Source organism: Hyperolius riggenbachi, chromosome 4, assembly GCF_040937935.1.
Source record: "Hyperolius riggenbachi isolate aHypRig1 chromosome 4, aHypRig1.pri, whole genome shotgun sequence".
Taxonomy (NCBI): domain Eukaryota; kingdom Metazoa; phylum Chordata; class Amphibia; order Anura; family Hyperoliidae; genus Hyperolius; species Hyperolius riggenbachi.
Window position 1 is genome coordinate 174,384,812 of NC_090649.1, and position 20,489 is coordinate 174,405,300.

The following is a 20,489-nucleotide window of genomic DNA, read 5'->3' on the forward strand; positions in this document are numbered from 1 at the left end:
CTACATAGGATAAAGCAAGACATATACTACACATAAAAGGCGTTTAGAAAGGTTTTTGTCACAATACGAGAGGTTAAGATAAGGGAAATCTTACCACAAGAAGAAGTAATGGCAAATTCCATACTTCCAATTAACAAAAAATTCCTTACTTTGAAGAACATCCACAGCAATAATTACTAGTTGTGGGAAGATGATGCCTTAATCCAGTCAGGGAGATAATTCCTGCCCTGAGGCTTTTCTTTCCTCTGGACTGAGAAGCAGTGAGGCTAAAAAGGTTGAACCTGATGGACAATTGTCTTCTTTCAATGTACCTAATTATGATAGCTACAGGAAAAAGCCATAATGGAGATAATGGAGTATAGAATATTATACATCTGCTATACATTGTACGCTTGCAAGAGTAGGGACTTGTGTTTCCTGTTTCTTTGTATTTTATCAAATAAACATGTACCCAGTAATGGTGATGAGTTCAAATTACACATGAATTGTATTTATTTGTACTTATGTCATGGAATGTCTTGATTGAACATGGACTGCTCATGTATCTATTCCCCCCTTTATTGTATGTTTTTATTCCTCAGAATCCTACACGTAACACCCCATAATGAGAGCATGAAAAAAATTGACTTGAGGTTTTGGCAAATTTGTTAAAAATAAAAATTGAGAAAGCACATGTATATGATTATTCACAGCCTTTGCCATGAAGCTCAAAATTGAGCTCAGGTGCATTCTGTTTCCCCTGTATGTACAGTGCTACAGAAGATGTTTTTTTTTCTCAATATTTTGTTGTATTTTTAACTCCAACAACACACACATACATACATGTATGACCCATGTTAACAGTAAGTACATAGAATTTAAAGTTATTACATAAAAGCTGCAGGTTGTTAGTATGAGTATAGTATGCCAGAGGTAATGAGAGTTAACCAATAGTATTGATCTCTTGCTCCAGGAAGGAGGGAGGCCTCATATTATGAATAGAGTCCGCATTAGAATTTTGAAGCCAGGTACTAGCTGAGGTCTACTTCACTACCCTGATCATTTTCACAGTTCAGCACAGCTCTGATTACTTTGGCAATAACTTTATCAATCATTATCACAACTAAATGATCTATGCATTTTTTTTTCAGGACAAATTAGGCTTTTTGTGGTTGATATTTGTTTTTAGTAATTACCTTATTTTCTATGCATTTTAAAAAGAAAATAAGGAAAAAAGTGAAAAAATACACAATGTATCCAATTTCATACATTGTAGCTTTAATGTAAACAGTTCTATCGTACATTAAACCCACCCTTTTTTTTCTATCCCTCCTGTTTATTTAAACAGTCCATTTGTTTTGATAATGTATTAGATGTAACAATTAAGTAATGTATACAATCTGATACTGTCTGCTCCTGGACTGTGTATTTTACACTTGTTTACTAATTAACTCTGCTATTGAATTCCCTGGGAGGAGGAGAGGGGTTTGCTGTCATTACTTTACAACTCTGTAGTGATGTTATCAGGTCAGAGATAAATAAACAGTGTTATCCAAGATTTTGTAGGGTGTAGAGTGCAGAGACTTATTTTCACGTCATAGGGACAGGAAGTGGTTAATGGTCATTAACAAGAAAAAAAGAAAGTAAACAAATTAAAGCTCTTAGGGCTGGTTTAAATGAGTGTCTGCTCGGCGTCTCATTTATACACCATTTTAACTCTGTTAGAGATCATTCAACAGGGTTTAATTTGAAAGTCTTGTCTGGTTTCCTGTTATATGCTTATTGTGTTATTTCCCGTAGAACAGCAATGTGGTCCTGTTTGCTTTCGACATTCATGGCTTTTACGATCATTTGCCATAGTTTGTTGGCTTTTGCTGGCATGCAACCACAATGCCAGCAAAAGCAAATCCTGTCCAAGACAAGACAATGGGATCTACTGTAACTTTTCCACGAACGATGGCAGCTTCTGTCACTATTGTTTAAAAAAACGCTTCCATTCTAGTGATGATCGTAATCTGATAATTGCGATTACGCGAAAATACACATACATTTCCACAATTACGCATATATGTAATTACATATTCGTAAATCAATTGACTTTGTATAATCATTCGTAATTACACATGAATTTACGCATAATTTATGCGTAATTTTTTGTGCCGACTTTGGCAGTGAATAGCAAAACCCCCATACATGCTATTGCTACCAAAATTGCTACATATGTTAAGAAGAATAGTGGGTGTACGTAAAAAAAATATTTTTCAAGATATTTTATTAATTTTTCATCAAATTTTTTAAATATGCAAAGAAAAATGGTTTTAAACCCAGAAAAAAGACAGTATAAAAACAATTTTTTTAAAATCGATTTTCTCAAAAACTACATGGTCTTTTTGAACAATTCTTTTTGTAACTTGCACCCAGGATTCATTTTAACATATGTAGCAATTGTGGTAGCAATAGCATGTATAGGAGCTTTGCTATTCACCGCCAAATTCGGCATGAAATTACACGTAAATTATGCGTAAATTCAAGCGTAATTACGATTAGGAACAATAAACTAAGAAATGAATTATGCTACTCCCCCGAAATTTTGCATTACGATTACGATGCGTAATTGTGTATTACGATGCGTAATTACGCATGAGTTTACTTTCTGCTCATCACTATTCCATTCATTTCAAGGTCCTTTTTAAACGCTTCTGTCGGCTGACGTTTACTGCCCATGTGAACCATCTCTAACAAGGAAATTGAGTAACACAATTGCAGAACACAGAAGGAATAGTATCAGTAGTGTGAATAGTGCACTGTGTGACTGTAAGGCCCCAGTAAAGCATTTTTCCAGCGTTATCTGATTCTGGTTGTAGCAAACATAAAAAAATTCCGCAGAAGTGGCAGGTGATGTAACAAGTCATGTTCATAGTGTCTGCCGCCTGTCACTTTCTGTTAAGGAATAATAGCAGATTTTAGCTTGGAGTGAGATCTCGGGCTTCTGGCAACAAGGGTTCACTGAGGCTAAGTCTCTGAAAGAAGAGATTAGTGTTCTCATCCCTCCCAAATACTAAACAACACTGGAATTACAGGCTGAGATCAGCAAAGACTCAGGTGTTCTCGGCCTAACGCAGAGCAGATGGTATGGCATGTCACACAATGCCAGTGTGTCCATCACTCAGCATGCTGTGCCAGCGGGAAATGTATCATCTCTTGTGCTAGCAGCAATGTATTACAACTAAGATTGAGGGGAAAGATTGAAAATCACTTTCCTACCCGTATTTTATGTAGCACCAATATCTTCCATGGCATTGCATGAAGATAATTAGTTGTGTGCCAGTAGCCATCATTTCACTAATGGCGTAAATCTGGTCCTGTAACTTATTTGAATTAAGTTGGCATTTTTAAATGAGCAACACCATGTCCCTCATGCAGAGCCGGGACAAGGTCCTCCAGCACCCAAGACTGAGAGACCAAACTGCGCCCCTCCATCCCTCCCACCCCAGCCGTCACACACTGATTGCTATTAGACTAGGAGGCGCCCCAGGGCCCACAACCTCCCCAACACCTTAATCTCTAGTTATCTGGCTTGCAGTCACTGCCATGTATCCACTTCTCTTATTTCTCTCTGCTTCAAACACAATATAGAAATGATAGCTGAGCTGAGTGCGCCCCTTCCTACACAGCGCCCTGAGGCTGGAGCCTCTCTCGCCTCTGCCTCGGCCCGGCCCTGTCCTCATGCACAAATTTATACTTTCAACCCCATTGTAATGGATGGAATCGCATTGCCAAAAATCGCACTGAAACAAAAGTGCTGTGTGTTGCGCCGCCACTTCCCTTTCCCGATGCACTTTACCAGTGGAAAGTGCCTAAAAAATCTGAACAAAAAAAACACATCATAAAAAAGCATAATCAAAAATACAAAAAAAAAGCAAAAAAATACAGCCAGAAATCACAGGGATAAGTGTGAAGGCACCCTTAAACATGAATATCCATATAACAAGACAACATGAGTTTAACTGTCACATGCAGCAAGACCCCCAATATTCGGCAAAGGTGGGGATTGCGTGATCCCGCATATGTTTGTTTGCAGGTTGGTTGAGCAACCAGCCAAAAATAACCCTAACCTCCTCCCTGGTCAGCAGAAGCAACTTAACAATCCTCCGGTGTAATGTCTGATTGTGCTGTCCGGAAGCTTCCTTCCACACTGAGTAGCACGCATGCTCAGTGTGAAGTTAATTATGCTGCTGATGGTAAAATACTAAATATCTTCACTTCCACACCTCTTACACTCCCCAAATTTTCAGGGTAGGGAGGGGATCACCCAAACTACCTCTATACCAAATTGCAGCCCCCGAGCCCTGCTGGTTCAGGAGATAGATTAAAGAAACCTATCTCGGGAACCATCGGGTCTCAGGGGCTGCAATTTGGCATAGAGGTCGTTCTGGGGATTCCCTCCCTACCCTGAAAATTTGGGGAGTGTAAGAGGTGTGGGTGCGGAGATATTTAGTATTTTACTACCAGCAGCATCATTCAATAGGAAATGTGGCCGCACAGTCTCCTACTGCGCATGCGGGGCAGCGCAAATCAACAGGCAGCGTAATCAGACACAACACCAGCAATGGTTGCTACACTCCCTGTAGTTTCCAGCAGCTCTCCTGCATCCTCTGTGTACAGGTTCTGACATGTCATGTGATGCGGGTCAGACCAGAAAATAGTTCCAACCATCAACAGATCAAGTGTTTTGCTTCCGGATTGCTTTTCCAGTAGATTACCAGCAGATGGCAGTATAATACTACATATGTAATGTATACAGTAATACTAGGGACACAAAGCAAATAATACTCGTTGCAATCTCATCCTCTGAGACAGTTACTTATTCAACCCCCACTGAAATTGAGTGTTTTGTCCAGTTTGACATTGATTTTGATAATTTCAGTCATCTTGTTTACAATTAAATCAAAGAGGCACTTGTAAGGCAGACAAATATAACATAACATGTATAATGAAATAACCACAAATGTATTATCTGTGCCCACATCATTATCAGTTTTATTCAACCCCCAAGTGACATTCATTCTTAGCACTTAGTATAACATCCTTTTCCAGTTCTAACAGCTTTTAGCTTGCATAGCTTGACACAAGTGTCTTGCAGCGATCTACGGGTATCTTAGCCCATTCTTCATGGGCAAAAGCCTCCAGTTCAGTCACATTCTTAGGCTTGTGCGCTGCAACTGCTTTCTTTAAGTCCCACCAGAGGTTCTCAATCGGATTTAAGTCTGGTGAATGCGATGGCCACTCCAAAATGTTCCAGCCTTTAATCTGCAACCATGGACTAGTGGACTTGGAGGTATGCTTGGGATCATTGTCCTGTTGAAAGGTCCAACGTCTCCCAAGCCTCAGGTTTGTGACGGACTGCATCACATTTTCATCCAATATCTCCTGGTACTGAAGAGAATTCATGGTACCTTGCACACACTGAAGCTTCCCTGTACCTGCAGAAGCAAAACAGCCCCAAAGCATGATTGACCCCACGCCATGCTTCACAGTAGGCAAGGTGTTTTTTTCTTCATATGCCTTGTTCTTCCTCCTCCAAACATAGCGTTGATCCATGGGCCCAAACAGTTCTAATTTTGTTTCATCAGTCCTCACAACACTACCACAAAAGTTTTAGGATTGTGTTCTGTGGACTGATGAAACAAAATTAGAACTGGAAAAGGATGTTATACTAAGTGCTAAGAATGAATGTCACTTGGGGGTTGAATAAAACTGATAATGATGTGGGCACAGATAATACATTTGTGGTTATTTCATTATAAATGTTATGCTATATGTGTCTGCCTTACAAGTGCCTCTTTGATTTAATTGTAAACAAAATGACTGAAATTATCAAAATCAATGTCAAACTGGCCAAAACACTCAATTTCAGTGGGCGTTGAATAATTTTGAACACAACTGTATTTGTAATCATCTCATGTTACACTGTCAGCAGTAGTAATGGTAAAATTGGTAAAACAAACTACAGAGGAACATCAGAGCAGCGGAGAGGGGTGTGTGTGTGTGTGGGGGGGGGGGGGGTAGGTTGGAGGAACCCCTTCCTCCCTCAATTTCATCTTGAACTCCAGACTGTGCACCAGAGCATTGAGGATTGCTAATGACCCCTCACACCCAGGCCACTGCTTCTTCAGTCAACTCCTATCAGGCCTGGATACAGCAGAAGCTTGTCTGCATTTTTTACACAGCCTAATATAGCTGAACATAATCTGATGATTTTAGTACTGCAGTGGCGATCTTATTCATTAGCTTATGAGTGAAGTAGAGGTGTGAGCATTAACCCTTCCAATAGCTTCAAAACCATGCATACCATTTTATGCTGTGCTTAACTAGTTCACTCCCAAAGGTTTTTACCCTAACGGACCAGAGCAATTTTCACCTGTCAGTGCTCCTCCCTTTTATTCCCTAATAACTTTGGTACTACTTATCACAAGAAAATGATCTATACCTCGTTTTTTTCTGTTTTCACAGAAAACCTATGGGCAGGGCCGGATTTCCGCACAGGCCACCTAGGCCGGTTCCTAGGGCGGAAACCAGCCGACAGGAGAGCTGGGGCGGCTGTCGCACACTGTACACAAGGCTGCAGATCAGCTGTCCCGTCTCTGCTATGAACAGCACGGAGGAAAGCGCCCCTCCCCTCCTTTCCTCTCCACTCTGACACTGAGGGAGGAGGGGCTGAGCAGAGAAGCCAAGCCGCGAGATTCAGTTTCAGGAAGAAGACGGGCGGCTACTCTCAGCACAGCAAAGGTATCTGTGCATGGTGGCAGCGCTGTGAGAGGGAAGGGAGGGAGTAGAAGTGTCTGCAGGACACTAGACTAGAATCACGCTGTGCCTGCCTGATCCTGGGGAATGAGTGACCAGCTGGGATCCCTCTCTCTCCCCCTCCTTCTTCCTTCCCAGGAGTCTGACTCCTGAAGCTACTAACACAGGGCTGCCTGGTGGTCCCCTCTGTCCTGTAGCCTGGCTTTATCTCTTCTCTCCATGCCGCCGTCATTCCTTTTATCATTTTCATCAGGTAGAATTGTTTCCCTTCTCCTCCCCCCACAGTCATTTGTTTTTGCATTCCCTAGCACAGCTATTCACCTTTTTTTATTGCACTTTTAGTCTTCTGAGATCACTGGTTCACCCTATTTTTTAAAGGATATTGGAGGTTGATTCATGACATGTTAGTGCGCTAAGCCACATGGGTTAAATCGGTGAGCGCACGCTATCAGCGTAGCGAGCGCTCTTGGCTAAGCGTGCTTCTTTGAAGTACAGTGCGATGGTTTGTAGCACGACCGTCATACTTTACTAACGCAGCTGCTGTTACATTTAATGTAGCAGCGGCCGCACTAGTAAAGTATGACGGTCGTGCTACAAACCATCGCACTGTACTTCAAAGAAGCACGCTTAGCCAAGAGCGCTCGCTACGCTGATAGCGTGCGCTCACCGATTTAACCCATGCGGCTTAGTGCACTAACGTCATGAATCAACCTAATTAGATCTATGTTTGAGCACCAGCACTTTCTCCCTGCAGCTACGTTACATGGTTAACAGCACTTTTGAAAGTTGACTACAAATGTATTACACTTGTTTTTATCTAATTGAACCTGCCTGATTAGTTTGTACCGCTCTTAGTACTTATGGGTCGTTGTTAAGGTGCGTACACACCTGCGACTGATGTCACTTGTCCGGGATAAAGACCCAATCCCCTTGGGTGACAATGCTGGACTGTACAGATGTGTCTCAGCTGTGTGAGGCCCAGTGCACACCAAAACCGCTAGTAGATTGTCAAAACGCTAGCGGTTTTGGGTGCACACCGAGCGGATTTTGTATGTGATCCGCCGGCCGCATCCGCATCAGCATCTGCGTGGCTAATGTATCTCTATGGGCTGGTGCACACCGGCGATTTGAGGTTTTAAGCAAACCGCAAGCGTGCAGCAGGAGGCACGTTTGCGGCTTGCTAAAAACCTCAAACCGCCGGTGTGCACCAGCCCATAGAGATACATTAGCCATGCGAATTTTCAAGCGGATGCGGCCGGCGGATCCACCCAGTGTGCACTGGGCCTAACTGACAAGGCATTCTGTTGTTATGCTGGGAGGGAGAGGGACGTCACGCTGCAGGTGGGGAAGTGGCATACATATAATCCTACCATAGTCGTAGTCTAATGTCCTACATTATTATTATTATTATTATTATGTATTTATATAGCACTGGTATCTTCTGCAGCACTTTACAGAGTACATAGTCATGTCACTGACTGTCCTCAGAGGAGCTCACACTCTAATCCTAACATAGTCATAGACTAATGTCCTACCATATTATCATTATGTATTTTTATAGCACTGGTATCTTCTGCAGCACTGTACAGAGTACATAGTCATGTCACTGACTGTCCTCAGAGGAGCTCACAGTCTAATCCTACCATAGCCATAGCCTAATGTCCTACCATATTATTATTATTATGTATTTATATAGCACTGACATCTTCTGCAGCATGTTACAGAGTACATAGTCATGCCACTGACTGTCCCCAGAGGAGCTCACACTCTAATCCTACCATAGTCATAGTCTAATGACCTACATTATTATTATTATTATGTATTTATATAGTGCTAACATCTTCTGCAGCACTTTAAAGGACCGCTATCGTGAAAAAAGTAGGCAGTTAATATCTGACTGAACAACAGGTTTTGGGCCAGTCCATCTCCTTGTGGGGGATTCTCAGCGTTTTCTATGTTTTCAACAGCATTTCCTGAACAGCAGTTGCAAAGTGTAACTGACAAAATAGGGTGCAAGTGAGTAGGGAGGCTGGCTGGTAGATTACTATTTTGGCAGTTAAACTGCTGTTCAGGAAATACTGTTGAAAACAAAGAAAACCCTGAGAATACTCCATGTGGAGATGGACTGGCCCAAAACCTGTCAGATTGTAACTGCCTACTTTTTTCGCGATAGTGGTCCTTTAATCACCTTAGTATTGTGATCAGCAAAGGTCCCCATACACACACATTACATTTCTAATTGGATTCCCTGCAGATTCGTTCACTCTGATCAAATCAAATGGAAATCAATTCCTTTATATTTCATTGATTTTGACCAAAAATGTATCTAAAGTATCGATCAAACAAGACGTCTTGGTCAATTGGGGGTGGAGCAGGAGTGGTAGATGATTGATAGGCCATAGCGTTGCATTATATCAAACAGTGCAACGTTGGGGTTCGATCAGTTTTCAATAGATTCCCTGCTGGAATCTATTAAAAATGAATGTGCTGTGTGTGGTAGGAATCAATTCCTTCTGAACAGATTCCTTTCAGAAAGGGGCCGATCGCTTTGGAAAATTGGGTAGAAATCTATAATTGTATGGCCAGCTGCATTTTAACCTGATACTCAATTTTAATCCTTTTCCCATAATGCTATTCTCAAATTCCTAGCCTCAACCTAAATTGCCAAAAGCCCTATTTTTTAATCTTTCCTAAGCCCTTTTTTTTTTTTTTTTTTTGTAAGTACTTAAACCTAATAACCTGATCTATTAGTATTTCTAACCTCCCCCCCCTTTTCTATGACCGATAACCCTATCCTAACCACGTTGTTGTCATGGGGTGGCTGGAGGTAATGGGCCTAGGGCGGTAAAAAGTACAAATCCGGCCCTGCCTATGGGTAGTACATTTTGCTAAGTTTTTTTTATTCTAAATGTGTTTTAATGGGAAAAATACAAAAATAATGGAAAAAAATCATTATTTCTCAGTTTTCAGCCGTTATAGTTTTAAAATTAAACGTTCTCCTGTGGATAAAACCAACACATTTTATTTGCCCAGTTGTCCCAATTATTAAACCATTTAAATTATGTCCCTATCATAATGTATAGCGACAATATATTATTTTGAAATATAAGTGTTATTTTTCTGTTTTTGTTTTGTTGTCCGGTCCATAATTACAAGCCCCTATGTAGTAAAGTCAAAGTAATAATTTTCCCTCATAAAATATAGATTAAAAAAGCCCTAAGGCAACTATTTATGTATTTTTTTCAGCTGATTTTTTTTTACAAGGGGGGGGGGGGGGCTTTGGAAGTGTAAGTTATTTATTTTATTAATATTGTGTATGTGTATGTATGTGCCTGTATGTGTAATATACTTTTTGGCCAGAAGATGGCAAGATGGCACTTTTTTTTTTTTTTTTTTACACTTTGCTAAACTGTGTTCCTGTTTTCTGAATGGACGCGGCCACTGTTCGTGGTCGCGTCCATTCATACCAGGCATTGCGATTGGGTAGAGGACTGCTCGGTCCTCTTCCCCAATCACTTAACACAGAATCCCAATGGAAACTGCGGCAGGAGCGGCGCGCACACGTGCTGAGCGTTGGCAGGAACGCGCAACATATTAAAATGTCATGTTGCAGTTAACAGGTTAAAGGGAACCCATGGTGAGAGTTATATGGATGCTGCAATATTTATTTCCTTTTAGACAGTACCAGTTTCCTGGCAATGTTCCTGAACCTGTGTCCCTAACACTTTTAGCTTTAGACCTTGAACAAGCATACGTAGATAAGGTACTCTTACTCAGCTGACTCAGGTTTTACTGGATTAACCATATGCTTGTTCTAGGGTTTTGACTCAGACTCTACTTATGCCAGAAGATCAAGATCAAGATCAAGACTCTGTAACAAAATTTTCCGCCTTATTTCTTCTATCCTATAAGTTCCTATACCAGTTCTAATGTTGTCTGGATTACAGCAGCCTTTTTTAGTTGCACTGCCTCTGTAATATATCTAATCTTCTTTTCTTTGTCAAGCTTTGTCAACCCAGGGAGAAATGGGCTTCCTCTGTTGTAATGAATACAAGTTATGTACGCCCCTGCAGGCTCTGTGTGCTTTGTTTACTCCTCACTCTCTGCTCTCAGTTTCAGTGATGCAGTTTGTGAAGCTGAGGGGGGAGGGAGCTGCCTGTCACACTGTAATGGATTGCGGAGATGCCGCCGCGCGGTCTTGCAGCAGGGCGGCTGTCTCCGCGTTCAAACCGGCGGTTTTTCGCACAGCAGCATGCGTCTGGTTTGTCTGAGCCTTGTAGTGCACATAGATGGGAGAGCTACGCGTGCGCGCGCTGGGAGGCAGGACCTTTATGCCAGTAGGAGAGGGATCAGCTGATCAGGTAGATCAGCTGATCCCAGCGCAGTTGTCGATTGGCTGAGTGGTGCTGGGCGGCGCTGAGGAGCGCTGCACTATATATAGATCTTGCTGGTCAGTCTCAGGTTGTCTGCCATTGCGAATACTTACGTGTGAGCACTCAGACCTTAGTCAGATCCTACAGTGTGTTAGAACCAGGTGGACCTGGGAATTCACACTTAGCCAGATTACGCTATTGTTATATGCTGTGTTATATCTTAGACCAGTTCCAGGGTGTTGAGACCAAGGACCTCACACCCAAGCTTAGGATTACTGTGTCATTGCTGTGTTATACTTTAGACCAGTTCCAGGGTGTTGAGACCAAGGACCTCACACCCAAGCTTAGGATTACTGTGTCATTGCTGTGTTATACTTTAGACCAGTTCCGGGGTGTTGAGACCAAGGACCTCACACCCAAGCTCAGAATTGCTGTGTCATTGCTGAGTTATTCTCTAGACTAGTTCCTGGGTGTCGAGACCAAGGACCTCACACCTCAGACTAGGACTGTGTTTTATATCTGTTATGACTATTTGCTCTGTCGACCTCTCTCTTGCCTTCTGATTTGGTACCTCTGCATATCTGTCTACCTGTTGCCATACCCTGCCTGTACCCGGTTACCGAATCAGCCTTCTGTCTCTGTACCTTATCTGCTCGTGTGTTGCCGACCTGGCCTGCCCGACCCTCCAGGCTGTCACTCATCTCTTGAGTGCTCAGTCTATCTGTACTAGCTGTGACACTAGTCCATCAAGTGTCAGTTAGCTACTAGGACTCCTGCTCCTCAGAGAGTCCGGCCTGCTAGCAGCCGGTGGCCTCTACTCCTCTGGAGTCCTCTGGCTGCAGTACAGTCTGTTATCTGATCACCTAGTATCACTGGTTGCCAGGTTCTCTCTATTCCCTCTCTCAAGGAGATAGTTCCTGCACAGCTGAGGGCCACCTGCCCCTCAGGTGGTTCCTGGCCGAGCTGCCTGTGTCTCCCACCTCACGGGAGATAGCCTACAGTTACACCAAACACTTACACTTAATTAGGTGTCCAGAGGTTAGTCATACTTGTATTATTGGTGATTCTGCAGATCATCCATAATCAAGTATACATCTGTATTGTTGATGATTCTGCAGATCATCAATAATCAGATTCTCTCTGTGTGCTGACACCAATCGTTACACACACACACATGCTGAGAAACTGTGTGAATGCCAGACTGGAGTGCAGATAATTCACTATGTAATAAAAAGTTGTAGTATGCTGTAACATATATATATATATATATATATATATATATATATATATATATATATATATATATATATATATATATATACAAACATCATTTCCTGGTTAGCAGCCATGATCTTTTGTTCTTTTGTTTGTAAACACTGCCTAAAACTGGCGATTAAAAGCCAGGATCGCGGCAGGGGGCGGCGGAAACGACAAAGAGGGATCCAGGAGATCACAGTGACTGGATTGGCATTTTTTTATTGTACAAATTAGACAGTACAGATCCTCTTTAATGCTTTAGAACACAGAGTACAGGAATTTATCAAGAGGGTTGCATGCCTCCCTAAGCAGAGCATAGAAAAAGTGTAACAGAATTACCATACATTGGAAACCAGTCTATGAATTTCCCTGGCCCAAGGATATATAGAAATAATTTTTAGTACCGGGCTTAGTAGTAAAAAAGAAGAACAAACAAAACACTAATAATAGGATAAACACTATAAAGAATGCTTAGGTTGGTTTGACTACTTAAAATAGAAGGAATTTACAATAATATTTTACAATACACTGTATATTTATTCACAACTGTTGATATTATCTATCTTTCTGTGTGTTACATTTTATTACTCGTAGCTCCCATTGCATTTATTTTTTCCTTGGAGGGTTCAGCTTGGTGTCATTCTCTGCAGCAGACACTATGGACTTCCTGCATTCTGTGAGCAGACAGGAAAAAGTTTCTAGCATTTGGGCAAAGGCAGATGGAAATAATCCAGTGTTTGGCTGATGTACTCTGATCTGGCAGCTGTCCCTCATTGTCACATGTGTCAGACTGTCACTGCCAGAACATTTGTCTGTTTAAGTTTTACATTTCCTGCTGTAACAGAGAGGACACGGGAATACACAGTATCTTTGGCAAATTATTTTTATTAGTTGATTTTTGTACAATTCTGTTACAATGTCGGTTTGAATAAATGCTATACAAGTTATCTTATCATATAAACTAGTACATAGGGTCAACACATTTCTACAGTGTAAACTGCATGTCAGACTGATTAGCAGATCATTAAAGGATACCTTAAAGGGGCACTACAGCGAAAAATTTTAAAATTTAAAATATGTGCAAACATATATAAATAAGAAGTACTTTTCTCCTATGTTGCTGTCACTTACAGTGGGCAGTAGAAATCTGACAGAAGCGACAGGTTTTGGACTAGTCCATCTCTTCATAGGGGATTTTCAGCAAGGTTTTTATTCTTTATAAAGATATTCCCTAAAAAGGATTTAAACAATAATGCTGGCCAGCTTCCCTGCTCCCTACACAGTTTTTTGGCAGTTGGACAGAGCAAATGCCATTCACTAAGTGCTTTTGAAAATATATCCCTGAGAATCCCCTATAAAGAGATGGACTAGTCCAAAACCTGTCACTTCTGTCAGATTTCTACTACCTACTGTAAGTGTCAGCAACATAGGAGAAAAGTAATGTATGGCTCATTTTATTCTGGAAAAAAGTGTACTTCTTATTTGTATATGTTTGCACATATTTTAAATTTTAAAATTTTTCGCTGTAGTGCCCCTTTAATTAAGGGGAGTGAATGTGGCAGGGAAGAGGAGGGAATGGGAAGGTGATAGGAGGAAACATCACTGCAAACCTGCCTCTTCCTGTTTCAAATTTGACTTAAAGAAAACCTGAACTGAAAATTAAAATGTCAAAATAAGCATACACAAGTCATACTTACCTCCCGTGTAGTCTACTCCTCAGTGTCTTTCTCCTGTCCCGCGTCCTGTTTGTCCATTGTGATCAAGGGAATTCTCCGTCCTCCATTTTGAAAAGGGCCATTACCCCCTAACAGCTTGCTGGTCAACACACTGTTAAACTGTAACATCATCCACTTCAGCCATAGGGAAACATGGACATTACCGGGCATATCAGTTGTCCACTCAGCTATAACTGACAGCAACTGATATATTTCAGTTCTGACAAAATGTTGTCAGAACTGGAAGGGATCATTGTCAGAAGAAAATGGTGAGCTTCTGAGAGGAATTGATGGCAAGGTAACTATTTAATGTTCATTTGAAGTTACCTCATGTGTTTATTTTAAATAATTTTACTCAGTACAGGTTCTCAAGTTGAAAGACACATTTTTTTAGGAGTGATTACGGGAACCCGAGAGGTGGGGGAGGGCTTGGTGTAGTCGACAAGAAGATGAATGGACAACATAGAGGTATGGGGTCCACTAAGAACATACCTTTGTACTTACCTTAGGTAGCGTAGCCTTGGGTTAGGTTAGGTATGCTTTTTAGTAAAGGTTGTGACATTGCTTAAAAAGTTACAATTTAATGTGCAAGGATGGAGTTTGACCCCCTTTCCATCTCACTGATGACCACCCTATTGGCTTTTGTTGTGATGACTTGTTGCCGCAGCTGTCTCATAGACAGGATATGGATTGGGGGGAGGCGGGGTACCTGATTGATGCCTTGTATATTTGAATAAATGTGAAGATTCACTCAGAGGTTGAGATCCAGGGATAATTCTCTGTTGTTTGCTTTTTGAAACTAGTTTTTAACAAATATATGTAAACTGTTATTGAAAGAAACAATTAGATATTTTATTTTCGGGGAATGGTTGGCACACTGCAAGCTCCTTTCAAGATATTAGAAGAACAGACAAACTTAAGAAAATAAGACTTAAAGGGAACTAAGCACCCTTTCTTTCACTGAAATTTATCCTGGCTATAGGAGCCACCATGTTCCCCCTTCCCCTTCTCACCATCCTTATCTACATTATTTACAGAACTCATAGATGCTCCCTCTAGATGAGGTCTTTGAAGAGAAGTTGTCCTAATTTCCCACCCCCTCTGTTGATAAAAAGGTATTTTTTACTTCTTATAATGAGTGCAATAAAACAATTACTTAGCTGCCTGAAATCTCTGCTGGACTGGACGGACGGGCAGGCCTGCTGAAGTAGGCGAATAACACTTAGGCCCCTTTCACTTAATCAGTTGCTCTCAGTTATAACTGATATAAAACTCATTTTCAAAGTAATGCCCATGTTTTCCTATGGCACCTTTCACACTTAAAGAGAAACTCCGACCAAGAATTTAACTTTATCCCAATCAGTAGCTGATACCCCCTTTTACATGACAAATCTATTGCATTTCACAAACAGACCATCAGGGGGCGCTGTATGACTGATTTTGTGCTGAAACCCCTCCCACAAGAGGCTCTGGGACCGCGGTACTCTGGGCAAACTGCCACAATGTAACAATGTTCACAGACAGGAAATGGCTGTTTACAGCTGTCTCTAACAGCCAGAACAGCTAGAAACAGCTACATAACCTGCCCACAGTAAAAATGTCACCATGTAATACATGTCAGAATGTGAATCTGGGAGAGGAAAGATTTTACAACGAGCAAACACTGACTAAATCATGTATACATAATTATTGTAAAAATGAAGCACTTTTTTATTGCATTATTTTCACTGGAGTTCCTCTTTAACGCGTTTTAACTGAAATCTTTTTCACAATGCACTGCTATGGAAAAAACACGTACTAACGCACACTAACGCACACCAACTGGCTCCCTGCACACTGCAAATCCAATTTGCGATTCTGATTTTGATTCCAATTCCGATTTGCAATTCCGATTTTCCCTGAATGCTATCAACAACAAAAAGCAGAAAAAATGCAGCATGCAGTAACGATTAAAAATCGGAATTGGAATTGCATGTAAAAAACGATTAAAAATCGGAATCACATGCAGTGTGCAGGGAGCCTTAAAGCAGATCCGAGATGAAAAACTAACTATGACAAGTAACTTGTCTATATATCTTATCTAAAGTTTAGATCGTTTACACAGCATATCTAGCTGCAAACAGCTTCAAAAGTTTATGATTATTTATTCCTGTGATACAATGAGGGCAGCCATGTTCTGTTTGTCACATTGGCCTCAATTCACTAAGCTTTATCAAACACTTTATCAAACGTTTGATAATTTACCTCATGAGTTAAATCTAATTTTGAATTCACTATCGATAAAACGTTCAATAAGTCTATAACACCTTATTGAATTCAAAATTAGATTTTACCTATGAGGTAAATTATAAAACGTTTGATAAAGTGTTTGATAAAGCTTAGTGAATTGAGGCCATTGTCACAGGCTGAGGGCTGGAGATGCTATCAGCTTGCCTATGTGTACATTTAGTCCCCTTTCCTCCTCCCTCCTCCCCTCTGCCTCTGAAATCAATGGCTAGTAACCTCCTCCTGCCCAGACTGAGCCCCCATAAACCCTTGCTACAGTGCCAAGACACAAAAGGAGCTGTGTGCGAGGCTTGTTTAGTTTATAAATAATTAGAGTATTAAAACAAAACTAAAAAAGTATTTGGCTTGAGGAATGCCCTATTAACTATACGAAAGGAACACAATTATGCAATGAGTAAAAGTTTATCTCGGATCCACTTTAAGTGCTAAACTTTAATTGTAAAATAAAAGGTAAAATGGAAGTTTATTTTAATAACTATTGACCTAAGCCCGTTTAAAAATGGGCTCTAGGTCTGTCACCGGCGCATGTGCCGGCCGCGCGCACCCGTGCACACGTCCGCACCTCCTAGCCCCATCCACGCGTCATTGAACCAGCTCAGTGTTTAAGCGTCCCTGCACATGTGCACAACCAAAAACACACCGGGACATGGGACACAGAGACACTTGCCTATTATTAGGTAGGAAGACTGTAACAATTGTGGAATTCTCTCCGTGATCAGCGCACAAGACGTGTGCGCTGACCCTGCGGAAATCCTCCACAAACGTATAATTTGCGGAAACCCAGCAGAAGGTGCAATGCAACTGTAGAGGGAAATTCCTTTCGACAGGGGGAGCTGTGGAGTGCAGAGGAACAGCTCCTCTGCCCTACCACACACGCCAGACAGGAATTGCACGAAGGGACGGAACGCAATCGCAAGAGAGGCGATTGAGAATGAGCACAGAGACAGATTGTATATGTGTGCACCAAACTAGTCACCAACCCGCGACGGTGCACACACCACAGCAGATATGAAGTAGGAACGCGATCGCGAGAGGTGCGATCGCCAGACGTGACACAAGGTTACAGCAAGGCAGAGCACGAGAGTAGCAAAGGCACAGCAAATCATACAATGAGGAGATACGGAAAATAACAAACGCTAGCTAAACACGAACACCGCACTCATTCGCAACAGTGCACGCGTTTATGCGCGGTCTCCACGTGATAAGCACAATAGAGACAAACACGCCTAACTAACCACCGACAGACAAACATGAAACAGAGGATGCGAGCGCTTGCTTAACGGTTACCCCACCGAGCCTCCAGCAAGCGTTCGTAGCAGACAAGACAGACAAACGAAAACATGAATAAGCGAACGATAGGATCCACAGCACTAGCGAAAGTGGCTAGCGCGATCCAGGAAGACAGAACAGAGGGATCCACAGCACTAGCGCAGGATGCTAGTGCGATCCAGGTACAGAGTAGCAGAACAGAAGGATCCACAGCACTAGCGCAGGATGCTAGTGCGATCCAGGTACAGAGTAGCAGAACAGAAGGATCCACAGCACTAGCGCAGGATGCTAGTGCGATCCGGGTACAGAGTAGCAGAACAGAAGGATCCACAGCACTAGCGCAGGATGCTAGTGCGATCCAGGTACAGAGTAGCAGAACAGAAGGATCCACAGCACTAGCGCAAGAGGCTGGTGCGATCCAGGGAAACAGATCAGAAGGGGCTACCAGTAACAACCGCTGTTCCGGTTAGCACCCAGACACACAGAATGATTTCCTGTCGACCACCGCTGGGACAGGACAATCGCAACAGACAAACAAAACAGATAAGCAATCCTAACTGCACTAAGGAAACCTGCCCAGTGCAGTTTCCAGGGATTACTCTAGGCCAGGGGTCTCAAACTCGCGGCCCGCGGGCCATTTGCGGCCCTCCATACAATATTTTGTGGCCCTCGCCGGCAAAAGCTTCCTTATAGTTCGCTTCAGTGCTCCCAAGTAATCCGCCGCATCCCCGCCGCTAAACGAGGGCTGCAGAGAACCCAAATCGCCCCGTAGGGCAATCCGCCGCCATTTCCTGGAAGGGGCAGAGCTTGCAGCTTCAGCTCTGCCCCTCCTGACGTCAATCGCCGCCTCTCCCCGCCCCTCTCTGTGAAGGAAGAGTGAGAGGGGCGGGCAGAGGCTGCCATGCGCCGCGATTGTGAAATTCCTTATGCGGCCCAGCCTCATCCTGACTTTGCCTCCTGCGGCCCCCCAGGTAAATTGAGTTTGAGACCCCTGCTCTAGGCTAATTTTCAACAAAGAGCAAGGCTGACACTCCCGGCGAGTGTCACACAGGATCTAACTCTTATGACCAGCCAAGTTCTGTGATATCACATGGTATATATAGAGCAGGCCTACAAGGGATGTGGCTAGGCAATTTGCATGACAAACGTATGCAAATTCCTCAGCAACAGCAAGCTGAAAAACTGACAAAAGGTCTCTCTTCCAGAGACCTGCAGAATGCAGACCTGAACAGTGGTGAAAAGGCTGCCTGCCTGCACAGGCAGATGAGCAGATCATTACCAAGACATATTGTTGGCATGCATTTTTCTTGTGCTATTGAGATTCCCTGGGTGCTTAAAATGGTGCTCGGTTCACTTTAAAGACAGAACACAGGCGTATGAGATTAAAGAATAGAAAGGCAGGAGATAAAATAGAAAGAAGTTTACATATGAACGTGCGTGAAGAAGAAATAAATACATAGAAGATGACATCAGAGGATGAGAGAATTCAGAGGAAGGTAGAAGTATACAGATGAAATAGACATACACAAAATGAGAAAAAAGAGGGATACAGATTACAAAAGGAAATTGAAGCAAAGTAGAAAAAGAAAATGTACACTGAACATTTTAGCAAATAAATAATTGTATGTTTTATGTCATTTAATGTTTGGCATTTTACACTTTATTTTTAATAGGATGGGGTATAAATGACCCTTTTTACCTATTTTCCTGGGATGTGATGAGCATTTGGGGTCCCATTATTATTAAAGGGATCCCCTATATTCCATGATAAGCTTCCACTAGGGCCCACTACCCCCTAACATTGGAGAAGGATAGTTTGCAAAAAAAAAAAAAGTGAACTCTTTGCCACCCGCTTTTGCCAATGGCCCCAACATAAATGGTTGATATTACTTACAGACAGATGCCCACATCAGTAGTAACCCATCATAAATATTACTGCTTTAAACAAATGAACAGTAACAGAGTTTCTTACAAATGTGTTTAAAGTGGTATGAAACTCAGCATTTCTTCTTTGCTCTAAAAGATTTCCTACAGCCTTAAACCTACCAGCACAAAGAAAAATTGTAGCATAACAGCATTCAAACAGTTAAACACAGCACTTTGTCCTGCCATGGAAAGCCCCTTCAGTTTAGAATCCAATCCAAAGAGGAGATAACAGTATATTTTGCTTACATTCCTCTGTTGATACATAGGGGGTTGATTCACTATGACAAATAGCGTCTTATCAGAGTTAACATGCCTTAATTATCAGAGTTAATATGCCTTATCAGAGTTAACATGCCTTATCAGAGTAGCATAGCAAGTGATACGAACTTATGCCTGTCAATTGTCAATGAGGAGAGCTCGTTCTGCCCTGAGCCCCTGCGGCCGCATTGGGTGTAACAACTGAAAAGGAGCTCTCTGTGCTTCAAGCATGCACACAGTTCAGAACAGCTCACTAGAAGATTTTAATATATAATAAAAATCAGCTTGAATAATATGCAACGGCAGCTTTCAGAGCAGATAAACTGTACTTTGGGAACTGTACAATTTTACTTGTGCACTAGAACAAATATAATAACTGTATGGGTAATAAAACAAATAGGAAAATACATTTTTATTGAATGTTATGTCAGAGTTTCAGACTGCTTTAAACTATAGTTTTGTTCACTGTTTTCTTACATTGTATCATAGTATTTTGTCTCTCTCTCCCACAGCTAACCACTTGTAAGGTCTATCAGAAGATGTCGATGCTTGGGGACCAGCCCAATTTGGAGAGTAAACATCTTTACCAGCTAAGCAACTGTATGACTGCTGCAGGTAAAGC

At 41.9% G+C, this 20,489-nt stretch overlaps 1 protein-coding gene across 1 annotated transcript in view; it reads left to right on the plus strand.

The window, feature by feature from the left end:
• Window positions 1–3,951: 3,951 nt before the first annotated feature.
• SAMD7 (sterile alpha motif domain containing 7) overlaps window positions 3,952–20,489 on the plus strand; it is a 92,725-nt gene continuing 76,187 nt past the window's right edge. Inside the window, exons 1-3 of the mRNA XM_068233314.1 lie at window positions 3,952–4,023; window positions 6,547–6,768; window positions 20,380–20,482. Coding sequence (XP_068089415.1) covers window positions 3,952–4,023; window positions 6,547–6,768; window positions 20,380–20,482 — 397 coding nt within the window. The remainder of the gene's footprint in view (window positions 4,024–6,546; window positions 6,769–20,379; window positions 20,483–20,489) is intronic.